We start from the raw sequence: 22,473 nt of genomic DNA on the forward strand, positions 1-22,473 counted from the left end.
TATTTTGTTCATTTTCAGACAAACTGCCAACAGACGAGTTGTGAGGTGTAGAAGGTGGTGTGGCAGGTGCAAATTCTTTTGCTAATTCCCCCTTGAGCTTTTTGGTTAACTTCTTGATATCCCATTCAGAAGCAGCCTGGGATGGGACTAGAGGAGTTGATGGAGGAGTATCAGGTATCACATTCCCGTCTCTGATTTTCTGTTTATCTTCCACGTGCAAACCATCTGCACATGTGAGCACTGGGGATGAGAAACTATGTGAATGGGCAAAAGGGTTCTCCTGCCCCAAAGGCAAGGGCTCAAGTGCTGTATCATTCAAACTATGCTTTTTCACGGATCTGTCCTTAGCAATTTCCTTCAAAATCGGGTTTCTGACCTGCTGCAGTTGGACAAGGTGGTAGTGTCTCTAAAGAAAATCCATGAGCCATATAACCTTTACATTCCAGAACACAATCCTTTCTTTCTGAAAGTGAACAGTGAGTTAAATGATCTTGAGCGTCAAGAAACTTGGGGAACTTTTCCGAGGTCAACCGTGACTCATCTCCAGGAACAGGCAAGTCTTCCTTGTGGAGTACATTTTTATCTGCATTTGGGATCACTGATTTGCTTTTGTCTATGGAATGTTTAACAACAGATTTAGATAATCGGTCAGCAAACATGTCCTTCTTGCTAGCCTCACTCTGTTGCAGTGTTGCTTGATCACAGTGAAAAGGAGGGTTTTTCCCTTTACTGTTTTAGTTAAACAATCTTTGTGTTTATCCATTGTTTTTGTAACTTTGAATGACGCCACTGAATCTAAAGTTTCATTTACTATTGCATGCACCACTGCCACAGAAAAATTGCTAATAATCACAGGATCACTTGTTACTTTTGAAGAGCTTTCCATTTCAACATCATCATTCGTTGGTTTAACATCATTCTGGTTACCCGGATGGTGTTCTGAAGGTAAACAAATATTCCTGAGACAAGCTACCTCCGCTTCTTTGTTTTTTGTGCCAACCCCTGCTTGGGTAGAACCACCATTCAAGCTGCTATCATCAGATGATGGATGAGACTTTGCCTGATACATATTAGATGAAATATGATATGGGAGAAGGGCACCTCCTGCCAAGGGCACTGGTATAGAAGTAACAACTCCAGAAGTACAAAACAAGGCCTGTTGTACTGTGTATTCCTTTTTATATTCCTGTATTGGTTTTGTCACCATAATTGTTTGACCATTAAAAGTAGGGGAAAATGTAGAAGTCTGTGTCGGTGGCACTACATTTTCTGCACTCACATACTTAATGTTATCTGTGGAAACACTGACTGCTGCCTTTGTTGTGAAGGTCACGTCAACTTGAGACAGCTCAATGAACGCTTCCTGTATTACAGATTCAGACAAATCTTTTGCATAGGACTTCACTACTTTGTCTTCATAGTCAAATGACCGACGCTGTGGAGATGCAGGTGTTGGAGGATACGAAAACTGACACACTTCCATGATGCCTTCAAAAACAAGTTCTTCAGCAAGATCTGCAGCAAACCTAGCAACAGTGTTTGTGAAGATCTGCTTCTTTACATACTGTAAATCTTTTAGAGCATTTGCAAAAGCTTCACTCACCAAAAAGGTAGCCAGACCACTAATGGCACGTTCTTTCAACGAAAACGCACGCTGCCTTCTCAGTTCATTAAATGCCATCTGAAAAACGGATGATGTCAATTTCATGGCTAATTGGCACAAAGCATTGGTACATGAAAAGACTCCTTTCTGTAAGTCTTTAAATGCACTGCCAAAACTTTTCTCCACAAGATCTGCTGCAAACTTCTGAATGCTATCCTTAATCACTGAGGATTTATTTTTAGATTTACTTTTTTGATCAAGGCTTCCACACTTAAGAGCTACCATTTTATTTTCTCCCTTTTTAATACTATTAATGTTGGATGTTGCATTTGTATGTTGGGTATAAAGAACCGAGCCCAGTACGTCACATGAAAGGCTATCTGCGTAATCTTCATAGGTATAATAAACAGAATCATGATTTTCATGAATCCTATCTTCACCAATATCTGTTTGGCAAAAACATTCAGCAGGGGTACAGCCTCCAAGAGGACTGAAAGCAGAGGATCGAATAGGGCTAAACAAACCACTGTCTTCCCCTGATGCCTTCACTGGGCGGGGAGAATCTGGAGCATCACACAGGTGACCGTAAGGGGATTCTGGTTTACGAGGAGTTGGCTTCTTAACATTAGCTGGGAGAGCTGGACGATCAAACTTGAATTTCTGAGGATTCATAGTAGTGGTTACAGAACACAATTTTTCATGTTTGTGCCCTTTTTTGTGTGACAGCTTCCCTATGGCAGGATCTTTTAGAAATGGACAAGCAGACTCCAAAGTTTGTTCTAGTTCATCAAACTGATCAAAACTATCGAAAAACTCACTTACTTCTGAGTCTGAATCCTCAATATCATCCTTCATCACAGGAATTTTAGGTAACTCAAGTTTTGCTTTTAAACTTTTTTGATATCCCTCTTCATCCAAGAAAATAACAGGACTTGGACTTGAGCATTCAGATTCAGACGAGTAGGCAGGAGAAGAAGAGAACAACTGTTTCTGCACATCAGCATCACTATCTTTATCTGAAGCAGCAGAGGACCTATAGAAACTCCTTTGGACCCAAGGCTCAGAAATTGATGTCGTGACTGAAGCTTTCACAGAAGGCAGTTCTTTATGTCCCAGAATACTTATTAATGAAGCAGAAGGTTTAGCCAATGACTTCTGCCACCCAGAGCCAACCAGAACCCTGAAATCATGGGTTTCTAAACGGTGACCAGAAATAGTCTGTGAAGCAGCATCACACTGGCTCCTTAGTGCAGTAATGTTTATTCCTACAGGAAAAGAATAAAATGATTATTCTTGAACAGAATTTTTTAATTAATGTAAATCAATGGGAATAAGTAGACTTGAAGCATGAGATATTTGTTTGTACTGTGTCTTCTACACTATGTTGTTTAACAGATTCATCCCAAATCACACTTACAAGCAAGTACATGCTTTATTTTACCCCACATCTGGGAATACCTGGTCTACAGAATGCCTAGTACACTGTCGCATGTTAGAAACACTAATATTTAGGTGACTCTGCCAGCTAAGTCTACTCAAATTTGAACTTAGGCATGTTCCAAACGCTTAATGTAATAAGGGAAACAGTACTTGAACAGTACTACCTAAATAAGAAGAGAAAGAACAAAACTAAAAACCAGGTAATGATGAACTTAAAATCACAAGGAAATTAATTCCTCAATCAGAAAAAAAGATTTAGATGCTTAAACTTGATCAAATTTCAAAATAAATTTCAACTGAACAAGTCTGCCTTAAAACTTTTAAACCTGAACTTTACACCTTAATTCTCTATTTCAAGAAATAAATCTAGTAAAGAACAAACCATCATTATATGGCTTTGAAGCCTCTTCATCCTCTAAGTGCTCAAAGGCAGTGACAAAGTCATCTTCGATGGAAGATACTGACTGGTTAGTATCGTCATCATCTTCATTAGTGGCCTCAAGCTGGCACTTCTGATGCAAACATGTGTCCAGGGTGTACCTTATACCCATAGCATATTTACTTAGGAGACTAAAGAGAAAATCAATTCTGAGTCTTGGTAATGTAGATGACACTCTCATGACACAAAGCATTCCAGGATGATGACTCTTGGGAAAGATAAAAGATGATAAGAATAATTTTAATTTCAAAATATATTATACTTATAAGACATATTACCTGGAAATGAAGCCTAGAAATAACATGATTCCATTTAAAGAAAAAAAAAGAAGAAGAAGAAAAGAAACACATGCATCCTGAAAGGCTCCCCAGTTTTGTAATGTTTAATTCTTGTCCTCATTCTTTCTCTACAATACTTCTCACTCTTTTTCTCCCATCTTTCTCTTATCCAGGTATTCAAATTCTACCTATTCTATCTCCTTAAATGTCAGAGAACTTGCTATCCATTCCTTTGACAATTATGTTTTCCTGTATTATTGTACAGTCCTGTGATTTTTATTTAATCATTCACCTAGTTCACCAACTACACTGTAAACTGCTTGAGGACAGGAACCAGGTCTTAGTCTTTCTGTATCCCATTTTCCTGTAGCTTTTAGTACGATACCACATTCTCTCCTATCATAAAAGAATCGTCCCCTCCTTTTACCTAAATTCCCCTAGTATTTCAATTTACAATCATGTTTATAGCTTTGATTAAAAATAAAAGTCGCCAGATTTTTCCACACATATTATTTTTAAAAATGTAAATATTGACAAATGACTTACTCAAAAAACTAGAAATTAGATAAAATAGCTAATCACCTCTTGTATCCTAGCAAATAAAACAAAGTAAATATAAATGAAAAATTTAATTAAGGAAATGAGGAGAGCAGTTCTACTTTTATCTGTAAATCTCATAACGAACACAGTGGTATTTTATACTTCAAGGAATAAGTAATTCAAATTTTAAATATACTAATACTTCAATTTTCAGGAGGGAAAACATGCAATTCATTTTTCTTTGAGGTATTAACAACAAAGTTAACACTTAATAAAGAACTAAAAGCTCAATGTCACAAAACTAATGACCTCTCGGAAATGATGACATTTTTGTTTATAAACAAAGAACATATCTTCAGATATCCATTTTACATGGAATTTTTTAAACAAGAAAATGAGTTAAAGTATGTTCTCTAAAACATACAGCACAATATTTACAAATTTGAAACTGGAAATAAGAGGGAAAAATTCCTATGACTTATACACAGGTAGCAGTTCAAGAAATCCAGAAATAATCATATTTTAGAAAAAAATTAATATGTACTTGCATACCACTTATAGAGCTTCACACATGGAAAATCTAATTTAAAGCTATGACCAAAATTATTTTACCCTTCAGTGATTTCAAAGCTTCTTGAGTTAGATTTCTTATGAATCATATTTCCTTGAGATGGCATTAAACAAAAAGAAACTTCACCCATGCATTTAAAAGTTTAATACACTAAATCAAATGTCACTGTAAAATTTGCCAACAAAAACTCATTAGGAATAATATATAAAAGTTACCTGGTTTAGAGGACCAGTGTTTATATCTGATGATTTATTTATATCCTTCATACAAATAATTTCATTTTCATTTAGACTGCAGAAGTGCAGTGAATTCAGAAGATCTGGCAGTTCCAAAGAAACTGCAGCCGAATCCTAATTTAAAGCAATAACACAATAAATAACACTGCAGCCTAACACTTTTGTTAAAGTCCTTACAATGCGGCCTGACAAAAAAATCATAAGGTCTACTGGTTAATACATCTTCCACTTCATAATAGTTAACATACGCAGTTTACTGGCCACAATGTTTTAAAAACTCAAAAATAAAATGTACTAAAATATTTTTAAATGATTATTTCTGTAGCCTTTTAAACATAATGATACCAAGCTATAACAAAATTTTACATGGTTATCTCACACATCCATGACAATTTAGGCATTTAATAGTTTTTAGCTGCAAATGTCAACCTGAAGTCCTAAAGTTTAACCATGGAATTTTTCAAATGGGATTCTTGCCTATAGAATATACTTCCTTGGAGCTTAAGTTACATATTTATAAAATCCAAGTCTATTTTTCTGCCTTTCCTCTCTAAGGTATTATATCAGACTTTACTGAAAATTTTATGAAGATGTAAAGGAAAAGGAACTGCCTTTGTTTTTCTTCTCATTTGCCCTTCTTATGTAACTGTTTTGCCCAGTGAAAAGAGTAATTAACATCTTTGACCCTTCACAGAGTATTTTCCTGGTTTTATCAGTAATTCTTAAAGAGGAAGTAGAGTATGAAAGAAATATTCTGGATACTTCTTTCAGCCTTACGTTCTCGGGACTGTATCTTCTCTTGTGCCTTCTGTCTAAACTATTTCTTTCAGGCAAGACACACAGCAGAGTTTTCATTCGTCATCACCTGATATGCATTGTCTTTATAAATAATGCAGTGTTGCTTCTTCTACTAGGAGATGCTTTACTGCCACAAAAGGGAGCACGGCAATCACAAATTTTAAGAAGCGGTACGAGGTGAAAAAAAGTACGCCTACCACATCTACACGAGCTTCAACTCCTCTTCACGTAACTGTGAAGCTTTCCTTTGCTGATCCTAATCTCAACTGTCAGTCCCTTTATAAATACCTGCCTAAATCAAACAGGCTAAAATTTTTACACTGGTTAATCACAACTTTTTACAAATTTTATATTTTAAATTTAACTCTATCTCAATTAAAAACGTAAGAATATGACTGTTGGAGCTAGATTATAAAAACATCAAAATAAAAAAATAAATCTTTCATTCTACATTATGACAATGGAGAAAACGTCAGCCTGTGGTTTGCAACCTTCTCAGATAAGTGACTTTTGTGGTCTCTTAACCTAAAACTGCTTTCTGTCATAACAAGAACGCTCGGTGAAAACACTGAAAGTGAAAATGTCCAAGGCACATTCAAAAATTGATCTCAAAATGTCATCTTTGAACTTTAAATAGGAATGATAACAGAAGAGTTTAATGTAAATTTGGGGCTAATAAGGCAAATGTTCCATGCTCTTAAAATTTGTTCCACATCATCTCCCAGGGCCCTTTCCAGTTCAATAAATCGACCATACCTGTATATGAGCAGCATCTGTTTCTTCATTAAAACCTAGAAATGTGACCTGAATAAAAAAGGAATAAAGATCCATTAAAATTTTAAAGTCGTATCTCAATCAGACGGTTGACAGAGCTGAGAAACAGAAAAAAAAGCACACAAAGCATTAAAATGCTGCTGTTGTGAACAGGATGAGTAATTTTTTCAAAGATGATCACAAAGTGTTTTCACCAAAGATTTGGCTCCAGAATTGAGGCTCCTAAACCTCCCCCACAGCCACTTCATTGGCCAGTTCAACCAATTCCAGTCCCCAAACGTCTCTCACATGTGCCCACTTCTCTCCATAGCCCCTGATGCCACTTCTCACCTGTGCACCTCCAATCCTCTCCCACCTGCCCCAGGAATTATCCTGTCATTTCCCTGTCGAAACCTTTCCAGGCTTCTCAGTGCAAAGTCCTAACACAGGGCCCAAGGCTCTGGCTTAGCTGGTGCCTTCAACTTCCCCTCACTTTCATTCATACACATGGGCCCCTTTCTGGGTCCAGAACACGCCAGGACATTCTTGCCTAGGGGCTTCAGAGTGGTGCCCTTTCAACCCGGATCTCTATTCCTTGGATGTTTACATGCCTAGCTCCTCCTCATTCTTTAAGTTCCAACCTGAATGTCGCCTCCTCAGAGACGCCTTCCCTGGGCAACCCCAAGGCTACCTCCTGATTGACTCTTTGGGATATCATCACTTTTTTCCTTCAATGCCTTTACACAGAGATTTCTCTGCAAAATTTTATGTAAATTAAGTTACTGAAGAAAATCTAATGGCCTGAGGAAATGTCACATTATTAAGTAAAAAGGACAAGTTACAGAAATATGATACAGACTATGCACACAATTTCAACCTTATTTTTAAAAACATATGCATGGAAATAATACTGGACGGTAATATACCAACTTATAAGCAGTGATTAACTCTCAGTGATGGAATTATAAGTGATCTTATTTTCCTCTACTCTTTTCCCCCATGGCTTTTTCTTTCTTAATTCACAGGATTAATGACAGTCATTTTCTTTCTTATGCTTTCAGTATTTCTTATTTTTCTATATAGATGATGTAAACTTTTATAACCTGAAAAAGTATTATTTTAAAAATTTATATTCCCTTTATGTCTTTGACATCATAAGGAGAAATTCTGGCCACTTGAAGATAGACTAGTAAACTGTCTACTAAGCAAGTACTGTGACTAAAAATATGAAGCATTTAAATGGCAGCAATATGGATAATCAATTCTCAAGAATTAATGGAAAACAGCATAGTTGAAATACAGAGCAACACTCAATATACTTTTGATCTCTTTCTGATAATTAAAAAGCAAGTCAGAATCTTAGATTATTCCAGAATCTTTATTCTCATTAATTATGGGTACCACTTCACAGAAACGTTACAGTTAATTTCCAGGTGCCTAGGTAAGTTATTAACCTGCAGGAACTGTCCCCTCACCTATAAAACTTAAGGTAACACACCTCCTCTCCCCCAGTTGTGAGGATTAATTGGATAATGTGAAGGAAAGTGCCTAGCAGCACATCATAGGCACTCGATAACAAAGAGACACTCAAATAACAAGTTTCCTTCCTTTCTTCAAAAAGATACTTGGAGATATCTATAGCCTAAAATGAGAAAATCCTTCTGTTCTTTCAAGTTTCCTTTTACTGAATACAAAAGAGAAGACAAGCTGGCATAGGGTTTTGAAGGTGCCAGCAGAAGTCTGAATTTCCCATTGATTAAGGAATGTGGGCTCAGAGGGGCACTGTGTAAGCAACTAGAGAGAGACGGCTGGAAAACTGTTTGAGGGCAGAGGACACAGAAGACTTGTCACGCTTGGCAACAGCTGAGGATATTAGGAGTGGCTTGGCTTTACTAAAATAAAGTAAAAAAGGATAAAAAAGAGGAGAACAGCCAAGTGCCACAGCACTGAGCTGATACAAAAAGAAGAGGCACAGGTCACAGACCATTACAGGGTCTGAAAGGTGTGCTCACCACCCTATAGAACTACTTCAAATACAGTTTCTCAAGGAATATGAAAGAAAATCATTCCCAAAAATAATAATCAAGATTTTTTATTAGAACCCTGATTTCAAAAAAATTTTTTAATTCACATATTTATTGGTTTTGAGCTTCAATGGCCCAATACCCTATCTCTCTTCTTTGGTAACATAAATGTATTAATGGACTATGGCAATGTTGTTGAAAAAACTTTACTCCTTTTTATAGTAATAAATTCAAACAGAGGCTGGAAACGCTGATGCAACAGAGAAACAGATGAGCAAGTAGTCTATCGTATCCTTAAGTGGTAAATATCTTAATTTCAAAATAAACGTACCATTACTTTTTCATTTTGAACCAAGGCACTGAATTTAAACAAGCAAGAAAACAATAACCCAAAAAATGAATATAAGAAATAAGTATACATTTTGTTTCAGAATAGAAAATTTTAGTATGAAAGTCCCAATTACTGAACATAGCAGAAGTCATCTAATATAGTGCTGTGTGTCTGATGAGTGGTCGGTAATGCCTGTGCACTGAATTAAATGTGCTCATTATAATACACTAATGTTAGCAGGTATTTAATATTTAGAACAGGTACTTCTCACACATGTATTAATGTGCAGAGATTTTAGGCATTCTAAAAATAGACCATGCAGTTCTACAAAGCTACATGAAAATACATTGTGCTGTATTAGGAAAGGGTTAGTGTAATCTGTCAAACCTCAGTCAAACTGGCATGTTCATCCTGCTTTAAACAGTCCTCTGCTGATACACTGCATAGCTCCTTCTCACTCTGCAATAAAGACTTTACGGACTGGAACACATCTTCACTGAAGCTCTGAAAATAAAAGATATTCTTAATTTACTTAATTCTAAGACAAGGTAAAAAATCCTGGTGATGGATTAAATGAAGCGTCACTAACTTTCCAATGGATATTCACTGGAAACCTTTTGATGTAACAGAACTCAACTCAGCTGAGAGAAGAAAGAACAAAAGGCTAAAGTAGAGCTCCACATGTTCAACACACACATACCACAGCCCAGTCACTCAACCTATTGGAGACCACGAGGTCCTCAGCCAGGTTCTCTCACACTCACCCTGCACTAAAACCTAACAGATCACGTAACTGATTTCCAAGTCATTGGCAGAACAGGAGCAACAATTTATATAAGGAGATGATGTGGAAGCTAACAGTAAGGTATGCTAACAACGTGATGACTCTCATAACAAAGTTGGAGATGGAAAAAAAGAAAGATATAATAACTCAAAACACAGCTTTTCAGGGGTCTTAAAGCAGCTGTATGATGAAAATGAAGGAAGGCATTCCAGATTGGAAAGAGAAAGATGTCACAAGTGCAAAGAAACAGAGGGAGGAAAAAGTTACATTAAAAAATGGGTATTAAATTTGCACATAAACAGAACATTAATTTCTCTCTACCTTCTGATTTGTTGATCTGCTCTTCTATCAGAAATGTCCTTACTTCCCAATGTTCCCCTGTAGAAATCCTACCCATCCCAAGACCTGTGAAGATTTTCCCATCCCTCAGTCATAATAAATCTCTAAGTTCCTACTGTATTGTTTGCACATGAAGATCATTTAACCTAGATCACAACATATTATAATAACTGCTTTCATATATCTGTCTTTCTTACCCATTAAACCAAATTACTGAGGTCAGAGATTGTCTTTTACTCTATTTATTTCCCCAGATTTCAGTACCTCACATACAAGATGAACTCAATAAATGTTCGCTAATTTTAATAAATTAAAAATGAGTGGAAATCTTATCCAAGAGAAGGGATACAAATATGAAATCAAAGAGTTAAGAAAAAATGCAATGTTAAATTTGAACTTTCAATGTGAACTCAAGATTCTTTAGAAACATGTACTACCTTTTCCCATTGATACATCACAGAAGCAATGACCCTCAGCAGCAATGAGCATACCCAGCACACAGATGTTGATCTCTAAACACCATCCACCAATTAAAAGAACTAGATCCCCCTTGACAGAATGGCTGGTTCCAGGTCTGAGGCAGAAATGTATGAAGTGTGGCTGGGACATCTTATTGTGAAAGAATGCAAGGGCATGCAGATTAACTGGGTTATTTCAAAAGAACACAGAAGCCAACTTGAAGGAATTCCCATTGGCCAAATTTGGGATAATCTGAGCATCAAAAAATAAAAATGATAATGGAGTATAACAACTGAATTAAAAAAAAAAGCTACAAGTCCATTAAAAGAGACAGATAAAAAGGGTGGGGATTGGGGGAGTGCGCTACTTTACATTAGAATACTGGCTAACAGATATGAACAGAATGACAAAATTTAAAAATTCCGTTTGTAACTCCCTCCAACGTAATTACTGACTTAGGAAAGGATCACCCATTACCCTAATCCACTGCGTTAAAAGCTATTGGGGAACAAGATACACTGTTTTGCAACATCACCTTACAGATTATTTATTAATAGTGTTAATTACAAAGGGATTATGTGTCTTTAGATTGGAGATATCTGGTGGTTACAACTTATCTACCTGGTCAAGCCTGGCACTAACAATATGCACCGCCTAATCTGACAGAGTGGAATGACCATGACATCATCTTTGAGGTGTTCCTGCTGAAACGAACCACAGGGAAAAACAAATGAACTCAGAATATGGGAATGTTCTACAAGATAACTGGTACAGACTCGTCCAAAGATTTGCCATCATGAGAAAAGAATCTAGACCATTGAACTGGAGCAGACTGGGGGAGACCAAAGAAACACAATACCCAAACACAGAGTGTCAACCTCGCTTAGATCTTAGATGAGAGACAAGGAAAAAGTAACAAGGATATTTGAGACAACTGGGGAAATCTGTGCATGGATTGCATGTTAGACAGTGTTACTGAATTAACGATTTCCTGAGGGGTGGTAATAATGATGTTCTTAAGAGACACATGCTGATATATTAAGAAGAGAAGTAAAATAATGTCTGTAGCCTACTCTCATTTGGTTTCAAAAGGGAAGTGTGTATATATGTACACACACAGAATGGGTGTGGCAAAATGTTAACAGAGAGTGAATCTAAGTGAAGAGTATATGTGGTGTTTATTGCACTGTGTATTCCCCCAATATCTGAATATTCAAAAGTTTAAGTGATTCATTAATAAGTGTAAGTTTTCAGGCTAAGATATGAACATGAACTGAAAAAAGGAAAAAATATGAAATGTGAAATCTGAACATGAGCAATCATTATAAACTCATGACAGTGAAGGAACAAAGGGCAGAAATACTATTCAGGGGTTCTTTGGAGAAATAGCCCCTTCTAGGTCCGAGGAAGGTAAAATAGAAAGTGAAACTGGGTCAATTGTGTCCTAGAAAGCAAGGAAGCAATCAAAGAATTATGAGGCCGTGCATAACACACATACACATCAATAGTATATAATACAATATTTACATTCATGTATTTTTATCTAAAAGGGTTTCCAAGTATTCAAGTGAATTCAAACCAAATCTTTATCATGGACCTAATATAAATAATGATCTGAATAAAAAAGACATGAAATTAATAGCATGAAGTTTCAGCTGCAGCCTAATTCCTTATCTCAGGAATATATTGGGAAATTCAAGTCAAATAGGTAGGTAGGTAGTATAATGTCTGAAGAACAAGATCACTAGCTCACTACTATATTTTGTATATATATATTTCTTAGTTCTAATTATTAATTTAAAGCAATCAGTACAATTTAAATATTAATTTAAAGCTACGGGTCCAATTGCTAATCTGAAAAAAAGTCACAATATACTCTAGCTTACAGAAAGAAGAAATAGAGAAAATAGTTTTTATTGTACTTTTTTCAAATTAAAAATGGGACCTTCTAAGTTTAAAGGTACCTGGAAAACACATGGGGCATATTACTTAAAAGTGTAATTACTACACTGTTCCAAAATAAGTTTACTTTCTGTTTTCCAACTCCGCCGGCACCTTTCGATTTGACAACCACTCTCTTCCAGTTAGCAGTCAAATCCAAACATTTCTCAGATCTCTGAAGAAATGAGGAAATAAATGAAAAGGCAGGCCTAGCAGCTTACAACACTAACAATTAGAAGCTGGACAGAAGATGTGCAAAGGAGACAAGTGTTATCGTAAGAGAGAAGAAAAGAAAGAAGCTGTAACGAAAGAAGTCAAAGGCCGTCTTAACATGTAAGGACTTGTCAAGAGTGTCATATAATGCAGAAGATGAAGCTAAAAAAAGGGTTCACCAAGACTGCTGACCATCCCCCAGTATTCATCCTTCCTTTCTGCCTTTAAGTAACACCCCCCCACACACAGTTTTAGCAAAGACAAAAATGTCAAGAAATGAAAGGGTAACCAAATCGTCTCAAGGGAGGAAAGGAGAGAGGGCTCTTCCTCAGACTAGAAAGCAGAGACGATCAGGAATCACATTTAATTTGCTCACTACTGATTGTACAGCCAATACGTAACATGGGGCCTGGCGCATAAGCAGCAGTCAAATTTATATTATATTTGCTGAGTGAATGAATGGATGGTAATATTTTGGGGTAAAGCTAAAGATGTGTAAGAAACGTCACACCTGATGCTTATATTGCTAAAAAGAAGAGAGGAAACTATCGGCTGAGAAGAAATAGGGAGATGTGATCTTTGGGAAATAAAGTTCATGATTTCATATCACTATTTTCATACATGCCAATCTTTGCAGTATTTTATCATTATTCATTTCAATAATAAGATTCATTTTAAAAACAAGAATACCATAGCATAGCTGCTTAACAAGACTTCGACTTCAAAAAAACTGATCAACATTTTTATTAAAACTATCACTAAAAGGAATCCAATACAGTGAACTTACTTTTCTGACAGATGCTCTAGTTTTCATGTGACTGTTTCTGAAAGTCTGGAAGGTCGCCATAACTATATTGCTGTTGTAAGTAATCAGTGAAGAGTTAGTCCACAAAAGACCTAAAGAAAAAACATGAAAAGAAAATAACTATTTTACTGATCTTAGTGATTCAAGCAAGCATTTTGTGCTAACTTCTTTAAATTCAGTCATTTACAAAAAAAAATAATAAGAATTCTGAGACGTAAAAATTTATTAAGCAATCCAACATGAATATTTGAAAAATATGAATATTGGCACCTTAACGAGATACCAAATTATTACAAAAATCTTTTTAGTGAACCAAAATGATTATAAACTAGTTTATCCTTATCTAGTCAATCTCACTGCCTTTTTTTTTTTTTTTTTTTGCGGTATGTGGGCCTCTCACTGTTGTGGCCCCTCCCGTCGCGGAGCACAGGCTCCGGACGCACAGGCCCAGCGGCCGTGGCTCACGGGCCCAGCCGCTCCGCGGCACGTGGGATCCTCCCGGACCGGGGCACGAACCCGTGTCCTCCGCATCGGCAGGCGGACTCGCAGCCACTGCGCCACCAGGGAAGCCCTCACTGCCCTTTTTTATTACAAATAAGAAAGTATTTGAAAGCCTCAATAAGAAGTATTTCAAAAGCCTTTTAAAAATCTAAAGCAGAGAATGTCACAAAAAGAATCTCAGTCTTCTTGCCTCCTAAAAGTCACTCTATCCCTACAGCAACTGTGAATGCTCTAAACATTCTTATTTCTTGGGCAGAAAGGTTTAATAATAAACAAATGAGAATACGAAATCTGTACATATCAAATAAAATCAGATAAAAACAAAGCCCTTATATAGGAATCTCAACAGCATACCAATGACGAGAGTTCAAAAACATCCAAGTTAAATGATTAATACTGTAGTATTTAAAACACATGCACAGACATGTGTTTATACACATCCTCCTTGGGAGAAACTCTGAAACTAAGTCTCAGCTTTTTATCAATGCTTTAATGAAATATCTTTTAGAGCTTAAATCAACCTGGGCATTAACCACTCAATATCCACATTTGACCACAGTAACTTGTCCCTTCATTCAAAATCTACTTGCACTACATGCTATAGATACGGAGGAGAACAAGGCAAATATAGCCCATTTGGATCAGAGTCTTACAAGGAAAATGTTTTATTACAGTAAAGGGCAGGAGTGAGAACTGAATACTAAATCACTAAACACTAAAATAATTGAATCAATAAAGATTTGAGAAATGGCTAATTAGTTTCAATCAAACTGGTCTTCTCAAGAATTACCTAGTTGAGGTTTTCAAGACATTTACTTAATATCAATTTATACTATGAAGACATTTATAGGCAAAACCACAACCTAGTCCCCTGCAGAACTGAAAAAAAAAATCCCTAAATTTTAGTGGAGTTCTAATTTTATATTCTTCCACAACAGAGATAAAACTAAGTGTGTGTGCAGGCAGGCACACACATGCACCTCCCTTTAGAGATTTCTATATTCTGATTTTTCACAAAGAATTCTATTTTTTAGACAAAAAATTCCTATTCTATTCTGAACTAAGAAAAATCCTAGTGGTCTCTTTAACAATAAAATTTGATTAATGACTGGAATTGCAGCAAAATTGTCAGAAAGGCAAGGGAGGTCCCGATAGCACAAGATAAAGAACCATACACCAGGATGCAGAAAAGTAGCATTTGTGTCCCTGTTGTACCTCTCATTAGCTTTGTTTCCTCTAGGTAAACTGCAATATCTCTGCATCTGTTTCCTCCATGTATATTACATAGGTGTGTATGATGTATATTACCTCGATGTATATTACCCTACCTACTGGACAAGTTTATTGTAAGAATCAAATGGAAAATTTAGGGGAGGCACTTGGGAAACCATAGAACATAGGTAAGAGAAAATTAAATATTTACTTACGGACCAAAATGATCAAAAGGACCCAAATTCTCAAAACAAGGTGTAAATACACAGGTCTATGTAACCAAGGCAAGAAAATAATTCTTTTCTTTGTCCCAGGCCAAGTCACTCTCCTTTTCTTTTCAGCTGCCAAAAACCCTCAGGGGCAAGTGGACTTGCCTCAAACTTCACATAAAACATATAAAATATAGAGGCCAACACAAGGGTGCCAGCAAAGTGAAACACTCACATTCATCTCCTGAGTAAACCGGCACCACCTTTCTGGAGGGCAATTTTGTACTGCATGTCAGAACCCTGAAAATATTCCTATCCTATGACACAACCGTTCTATTTCTGGGAATTCATCAAAGGAACTGATGCTCCTGGAGCAGCGAGGGTTCTAAGGACAGTTTATAATGCACCAATTGCTGTGCTAAGAGATTTCCTTGCACATCTCATTTAATCCTTAGGACTGGCAGAGCAGTACTCCAGTTCTACCATAAGAAAAACAGAGGCAAGAGGAAGGGGTTAACAATTCACCAGGCCCACACAGTAAGCAGTAGAGGGCTGAGGTGCAAATCCAAATCTTCAAATTCTAGCACCCAGGCTCTTACCCTCTTCTCTATAGTGTATACAGGCTTGAAAAGCTGTTCACCACACTTCGTAATAGAGGGAAATAAAGAAGCACTCTAGATGCCAGAAACAGGAGAGAGACTGAATTACCTAGAGTGCATTCCCACAATGCCAGGAGGGCAGCCATTACACACAACTTGGAAGGACAGAGGACCAGCACACAGAGCATCTTTACTTTCTCAGACCCCTAACCTTGCAGAGAGGGCGGTGTTGGGAAAAGAGATGAGAGACAGCAATGACCTTTGCAGCTGCTGACTAAAGTCAACAAGAGCAAAGATTAAACTTGAACTCACTGGAGGCTTCACCAGGCAAGAAACTACTGACCCATTACCTCACCTGAAGGTGGAGGTGCAACAGGCCAAGCCCCTGAGGGAAGAAACAGTCACACGGAAGTAGGGGAAGATCAGGGGGCTCTGATACAACATCCCGGATCTGACACCTCAAGCTACCCCAGTTCATTACCTGCAACATTCCTGAACAGCCGACCTAAATAGAACACCCTTTTCAAAGCTGAGTACTAAAGAATCCAGTATGGACCTATGAAGAATCATTTAAAAACAAAACAAAACAAAAAACCACATAAGAGATATACTAAAGAAAGAAAAACACTCCAGACAAATATACTCATGCCACCCAAAACTCACATTATCTGTTTTTAGAATAGTACCTCAGAATTTATATTAATAAAAAAGAAACTAAATTTAGTTCCACGTTTACACTCGCTTCACTCATTGAAGAAAAATACACTTACTGAATCCTACTCCATAGCTTCGTGTTCAACTTAAAACATAAGTAAAATATTAACCTCACAAAGAAAAAAAACCTATGAGAGAATATCTACGCAACAGTCCATAAAAGTGAATCCAGCATGAGATGACATGACTCATACTTCTGATAAAGCAAAGAAACAAAAATCATCTTTGAAAAGATACAAAGGCAGATGGGGGGAGAAAGTAACACAGCAGGGTTCCCTCACCATCTTTTATAATTAGAGAGAACGTAGTTTTAGACAGATTTCACAAATGGAGCAAAAATACAGTATTTTCCCTTGGAACACCTTTATGTTACAATAATAAACTTTTCACTTAATGCTTTTTTGTTTTGTGTCCCATTCTTGGTGAGTAAACAAGAGTCCTAAATAGGGAATAACTAAGGGTGTTTCCCTAGAGTCAAATAAATTAAAGTGAACCTGGATAATTTTTTAAAAGGCAGATCAGAGGCAAAGTACAGATGGGCAACGCAGACAACTGAAAAGTAAGCTGCTGGAGCTCAGGAAAGCCACAGGATATAAAAACACCACCATAAAATAAATGAAATCCCCTGAGAAGCAGCAAAAAAGCAGAATAGACATTACAACCAAGAAAGTTTTAAGAAATATCACAGAACGTAAAAGAAAACAAATGAAAGATAGAGAAACAATTATAAACAGTAAACAGGTATTGGACACTTTGAATATATTACACCTACCCCTTTGATCCTGCGATTTCACTTCTGAAAATTTATCCTACATGTGTACTTGCACAAAATTCACAAAGATATATGTGAAAGAATATTCACGAAAACAAAAAAGGATGAAAAGCTAAAGATAACCTAGAAGCCCATCAATTCAAATAAATTATAATACTTTCATGACTATTACCCAGCTGTTGGAAAGAGAGCAACACATACTGATGTGACAGCATGTCCACAATATATTAAGGGAAAAAGCAAGTTACAGGACAATGTAAATAGTGTGCTCTCTACTTGAGATTTTTTATTTTTAAAATTATATACACACACAACTGACACTCCTGTGTGTTTGTACAGGCCTAGGAAATACTATGATAGATATAGACTAAACTCATGATAGTGGCCACTTGTGACAACTAGGATTTTTTTTAACGTCATAAAATGTCAAATACCTATAATATGGAAAGATGATAGATTATTAAATAAAATAAGGCAGCTTCCAGCATGTTCACATTATCCCATTTTGTGTAAAACCTCTATGACTACATGTGTGCATTTATATAATACATGCAATATAAAAGAGAACATACACTAGGTGGGTATAAACACTGGCTTTATCTGGGTAGATGCAATTATGTGTTTCTAGATGTGCATAAATTCTTTTATAATAAGAAAAATATTTCCAAAGTCTTTCCTCTCCTCTCCTCTGGCCTAAGTATTCAGGTCAGCATCATATATTTCTTGATCTTTTTTTTACCATGAGCTAACAGAGCCAAGGACTCTCTGAAATTCCTTCCTAGCCCTCTATCGACAATACTGTCCTATTTTGACCCTCCTCCTCCTGCACTAGTTCTCCGTACCTGTACGGATCAGCTTAAATCTATTACCTCCCTCCAACAAGATCTGAATTCAGGAAGTCTACATGGAACCCAGAAATCTGTATCTTTTACAAGTACCCTATGTGGTTTCTGACTGAGAAACAGCTGTCTATCTATCTCTCTAGCCATTACATTAGCCTCCTTCCAAAATTATTTCATAACTCGTTACTCAAGGACTAATAATTCTAACCTCCTCTTTGGTACTCATTTTATTTAGTCTTCCAAGGATATTTTATTTCTACCTCTGGTTTAACTATGCAAATAACTCCCCAACATATATCTCCAGTTCAGTTCTTGCACCTGAGTTTCAGTTCCTTATACCCAATTTTTATTAGATACTTCCAAGTAAATATCCCAGTTACTCCAAAATTAGCATGTTCAAAAACTGAATAAAACTTTCCTCTCTAAACAATCTCCTCCTGTTTTCTCTGTATCAGTAACACCCAGTAAACCAGTCAAGCCAGTAGGTCTTTCCCTCAGTCACTACTGACTATCACATCTAGTCAATAACCAAACCCTAACCCATCATCCTCCTGAACTTCCCTCAGATGTACCCTCTCCTCCATCAGCTGAACTGCTACTTACTCTTCACACATCAGTTCAAGGACCTCCCTTCTTGAGAACGCTTGGCTCATCTCCTGTATCCCTTCTTGCCGGAACAAGTAGCCACCTCCTTTATGTCCCCACAGTGGTTTGTCCTTTATTCCTTTGATGCCATTGTTTGCATGCTTCCCTCCTTTTGTGAGTTTTGAACACAAGTGTTTTTTATTGTATTTGTATTCTAGCACAGTAAGCATTCAAACGTCCGCTGAATAAATAAAAAGCAATTATTTTTAAAGAGCAAAGCTGACCTTTAAATGTTGGAATGGACACTTCTACATTTAATGACTTATTTGTGAAAATATAATTAAAAGTTTCCAATAATTTCTACTTTTATAATATTTATAATAAATGCTCCAAGTACATATTTTGGCCAAATCCCAAATGTCCAAGTGTTAAAAATATTCTGTTGAATATAACTAAACAGGGCAAAATATATGAAACATTGCTTTTCAAACATCAGACGAGAGACAACGCAAGACTATGATCCCTGAGAGAAGAGAAACACTTCCAGGTCACAACACAAGGAGAGGAAAGCTAAGCAGTCTGCAGTCTCATGGAGCTGCAGAAACAGAGGTCGTAGTTTGGGAGGGCCAAGGTGGTTAGAACTTGCAGGGCAGATATACTGGAGGGAGAGCTCAGAAAGAGTGAGAGCTTTAGAGATCTGCAGGTGGGCTTCCCTAGGGTCCCTGACCGAATGCTGATCTGTGCCGAGTAGCTGAGGTTGGGGAAATAACGACTAGAGAGCAGTAGGCCAAACAACACCTGCAGCCAGACAGGGCTTGGGACCAGTCCGCATTCCCACCAACCACAGTGGGAAAACTTTGTAATGTATCAGGTAATGGATGGACTCCTCAGAAGGGAATTGCTTTAGTTGAGGAACTAAGTCAGCACTACGCGGAAGGCTGTTCTGGACTCACCCTAACAAAGCTTACAGGCAAGCCTCAAAACAACCCAACAGATTCCAAATGACCGACCTATTAACCCCAACTAAACCCAACACTCCTAAGGATTACAACAAAACTGAGCGAGCAACAGCATAAAATTCAGTGACTGGCACACAGTCAAAAATTATCAGGTATACAACAGAGGAGAAAAATATGACCTATAAGCAGGAGGAAATAAGTCACTAAGTGCAGCTCCAGAAATGAAAGAGATGATGGAATGAACAGAAAAGATGTTAAAACTATATTATTGGAACAAATGTGCTCCATACACTTAAGAAGGGAGAGGAAAACATGATCATGATAAGGAAAGAAAAAGAAGAGGGAAGACACTCAAATTGAACTTCTAGAGACGAAAATAAAATACATACCAGATGCAATTAATAACAGATTCGATACTGCAAGAGAAAAGTTCAGTGAATTTAAAGACCTAGCAATAGAAACTATCCAAAATGCTGCACAGAGAAACTTAAAAACAAACAAGCAAAGCAGCATCGATGGCCCACTGTAAAAGGTGAATAACTGGAATCCTAAAAATTGGGGGGGGGGGGGCAAGGGGGCAATATATGAAGACACAATGGCTCAGAACTTCCCAAAGTTGATGAAAACCAAAAACCGATAGATGCAAGGAAGATTAACAAACCCTAAGAAAAATAAACACAAGGAAGACCACACCAATATACATCATAACCAAGTTTCTGAAAACCAGTGATAAAGAGAAAAATCTTAAAAGCAACCAGACAGAAAAGTACACATTACATACAGAAGAACAAAGACAGACAACAAATTTCTTATCAGAAACTATGCCAAACCATAAGACAATGGAGCAACATCTAAAAAGAGTGTCAACCCAGACATCCACACCCAAATATCTTTCAAAAATTAAGGCAAATAATTTGAACTAAAAGAAGCTGTGAGAATTCATCACCAGCCAACCATCACTAGAATCACTGTTTAAAACAAGAAAGAAAAAATTCCACAGGCAAAAGAAAAACAATACCTGATGGAAATTTGGGTCTAAACTAAGGGTAATACCTCAAAGGGTCAATATGAGGGTAATATAAAAAAATATTTTCTCCTTTTTTAATTCCTTAAAGAACAACTTTAAACTGACAATAACAGTGTAATATGGGGTTTAGAAGTAAAGCGTATGATAAAATAACACATAGCATATGGTGTGCTGGAACTGAAAAAATACTGTCCCTACACTATACAAGAAGTGATATTGCTAAGTTACCTTGTAAACCCCAGAGCAACCATCACAAACAAACCAGAATAAGACCTAAGAAGCAAACAGTGGTGTGAAGGGGATGCTATCCCTTTTTTGCAGATAAGGAAGCTGAGGCTCATCTTCATAGGATGGCTATGAGAATGCAATTAAATAATACATTTAAAAACAGTACCTCATATAGAAGGAACTGAAATGTTAGCTTCTTCCTTGCGTACAGACCTGCTGTTTAACTTACAAAATCTAAAAATACCACAGCTATCAGTTACTACTTTGTCTTTCAAAACAATAGTCAATCATGTAAAAAAGATGTCACTGTAACCTAATTGATTATCTATTAAGATATTTGCTTCTCTATAGTTTCCTGTACACCAACAATAAACACAACTTTAAAAAAAAAAACCCTAAAATATTGAGGCTGTGCTTTCAATGTGAATACGCTCCCTAGAAGGTAGAGCAATAATGTTCTTAACCTTATGCATAACTCCCACCTACAAGATTATTTTTAACAAAAAATATGTTCAGAATTTTAACTCAGGAACACAGTTTTCCTTATCAGTAACATCTGTGATGCCACGACTCTTAAGAGTATATGGCTGAAAAAGCATTTAAGCAGCTCTTGCAAATAGTAATAAGGCTCTATCCTAAGCTGCCAGCGGCAGGAATGAGTGAACGGATCTGCTTTGTAGATGGTCCAGTGCTCGGCACAGAGGAGACATTCTAAAAGCCTTATTAACTTATTAACTTATTAACCGACAATACATGAGGCATAAAAACAGGAAGAGTGTGGAGGATAATTTCTAGGTTTCACGCTTGGGGAGCTAGAAGAAATAACTGGCAGACAGCATTATTTTATGTCAAGGTACTATCCAAAGGGCACCTAAAAAATACATTCAGTTGGCGCGGTGAGAGCTAGAGATGTTACTCTAGGAATCATCCGCATATCCAGAGCTTGAAAGCTGATCCTAGAGACAGGGAAAAAACAGAGGATCAAGAGGGAATCTAAGAGGACAACCATGATAAAGGGTTCCCGGCAGGTAAACGAAGAACCACAAGTAAGTGGCAGTCAAAGCAGGTGAGGCAGAGATTCAGAATTTAGGTGTCACTGAAGTCAAGAAACAGTTTTAAGCATGGAGTGGTCAGCAGTAGACTTGTAAACTCCTGAGGGCAGGAATGATATCCTTCCTTCTCCAAACGCTGCAGGAGTCCGCGCCACAGTGCCCGCCACACAGCTTGCCCTCAGTCACAGTCACGCCATGTTTTTCACAACAGAAGGTGCT

The 22,473-nt window shown here is 37.0% G+C and overlaps 1 protein-coding gene across 1 annotated transcript in view; it reads right to left on the reverse strand.

Moving 5' to 3' along the window:
• The window catches only part of AKAP11 (A-kinase anchoring protein 11), a 48,505-nt gene that overhangs the window by 22,736 nt on the left and 3,296 nt on the right, over window positions 1-22,473 (reverse strand). Inside the window, 8 exon segments of the mRNA XM_082859796.1 lie at window positions 5-361; window positions 363-724; window positions 727-2,868; window positions 3,426-3,690; window positions 5,087-5,221; window positions 6,662-6,709; window positions 9,401-9,517; window positions 13,537-13,646. Coding sequence (XP_082715922.1) covers window positions 5-361; window positions 363-724; window positions 727-2,868; window positions 3,426-3,690; window positions 5,087-5,221; window positions 6,662-6,709; window positions 9,401-9,517; window positions 13,537-13,596 — 3,486 coding nt within the window. The 5' untranslated portion in view covers window positions 13,597-13,646.

The sequence above is a fragment of the Leucopleurus acutus genome, assembly GCF_964270905.1.
Source record: "Leucopleurus acutus genome assembly, chromosome: 18".
Taxonomy (NCBI): Eukaryota; Metazoa; Chordata; class Mammalia; order Artiodactyla; family Delphinidae; genus Leucopleurus; species Leucopleurus acutus.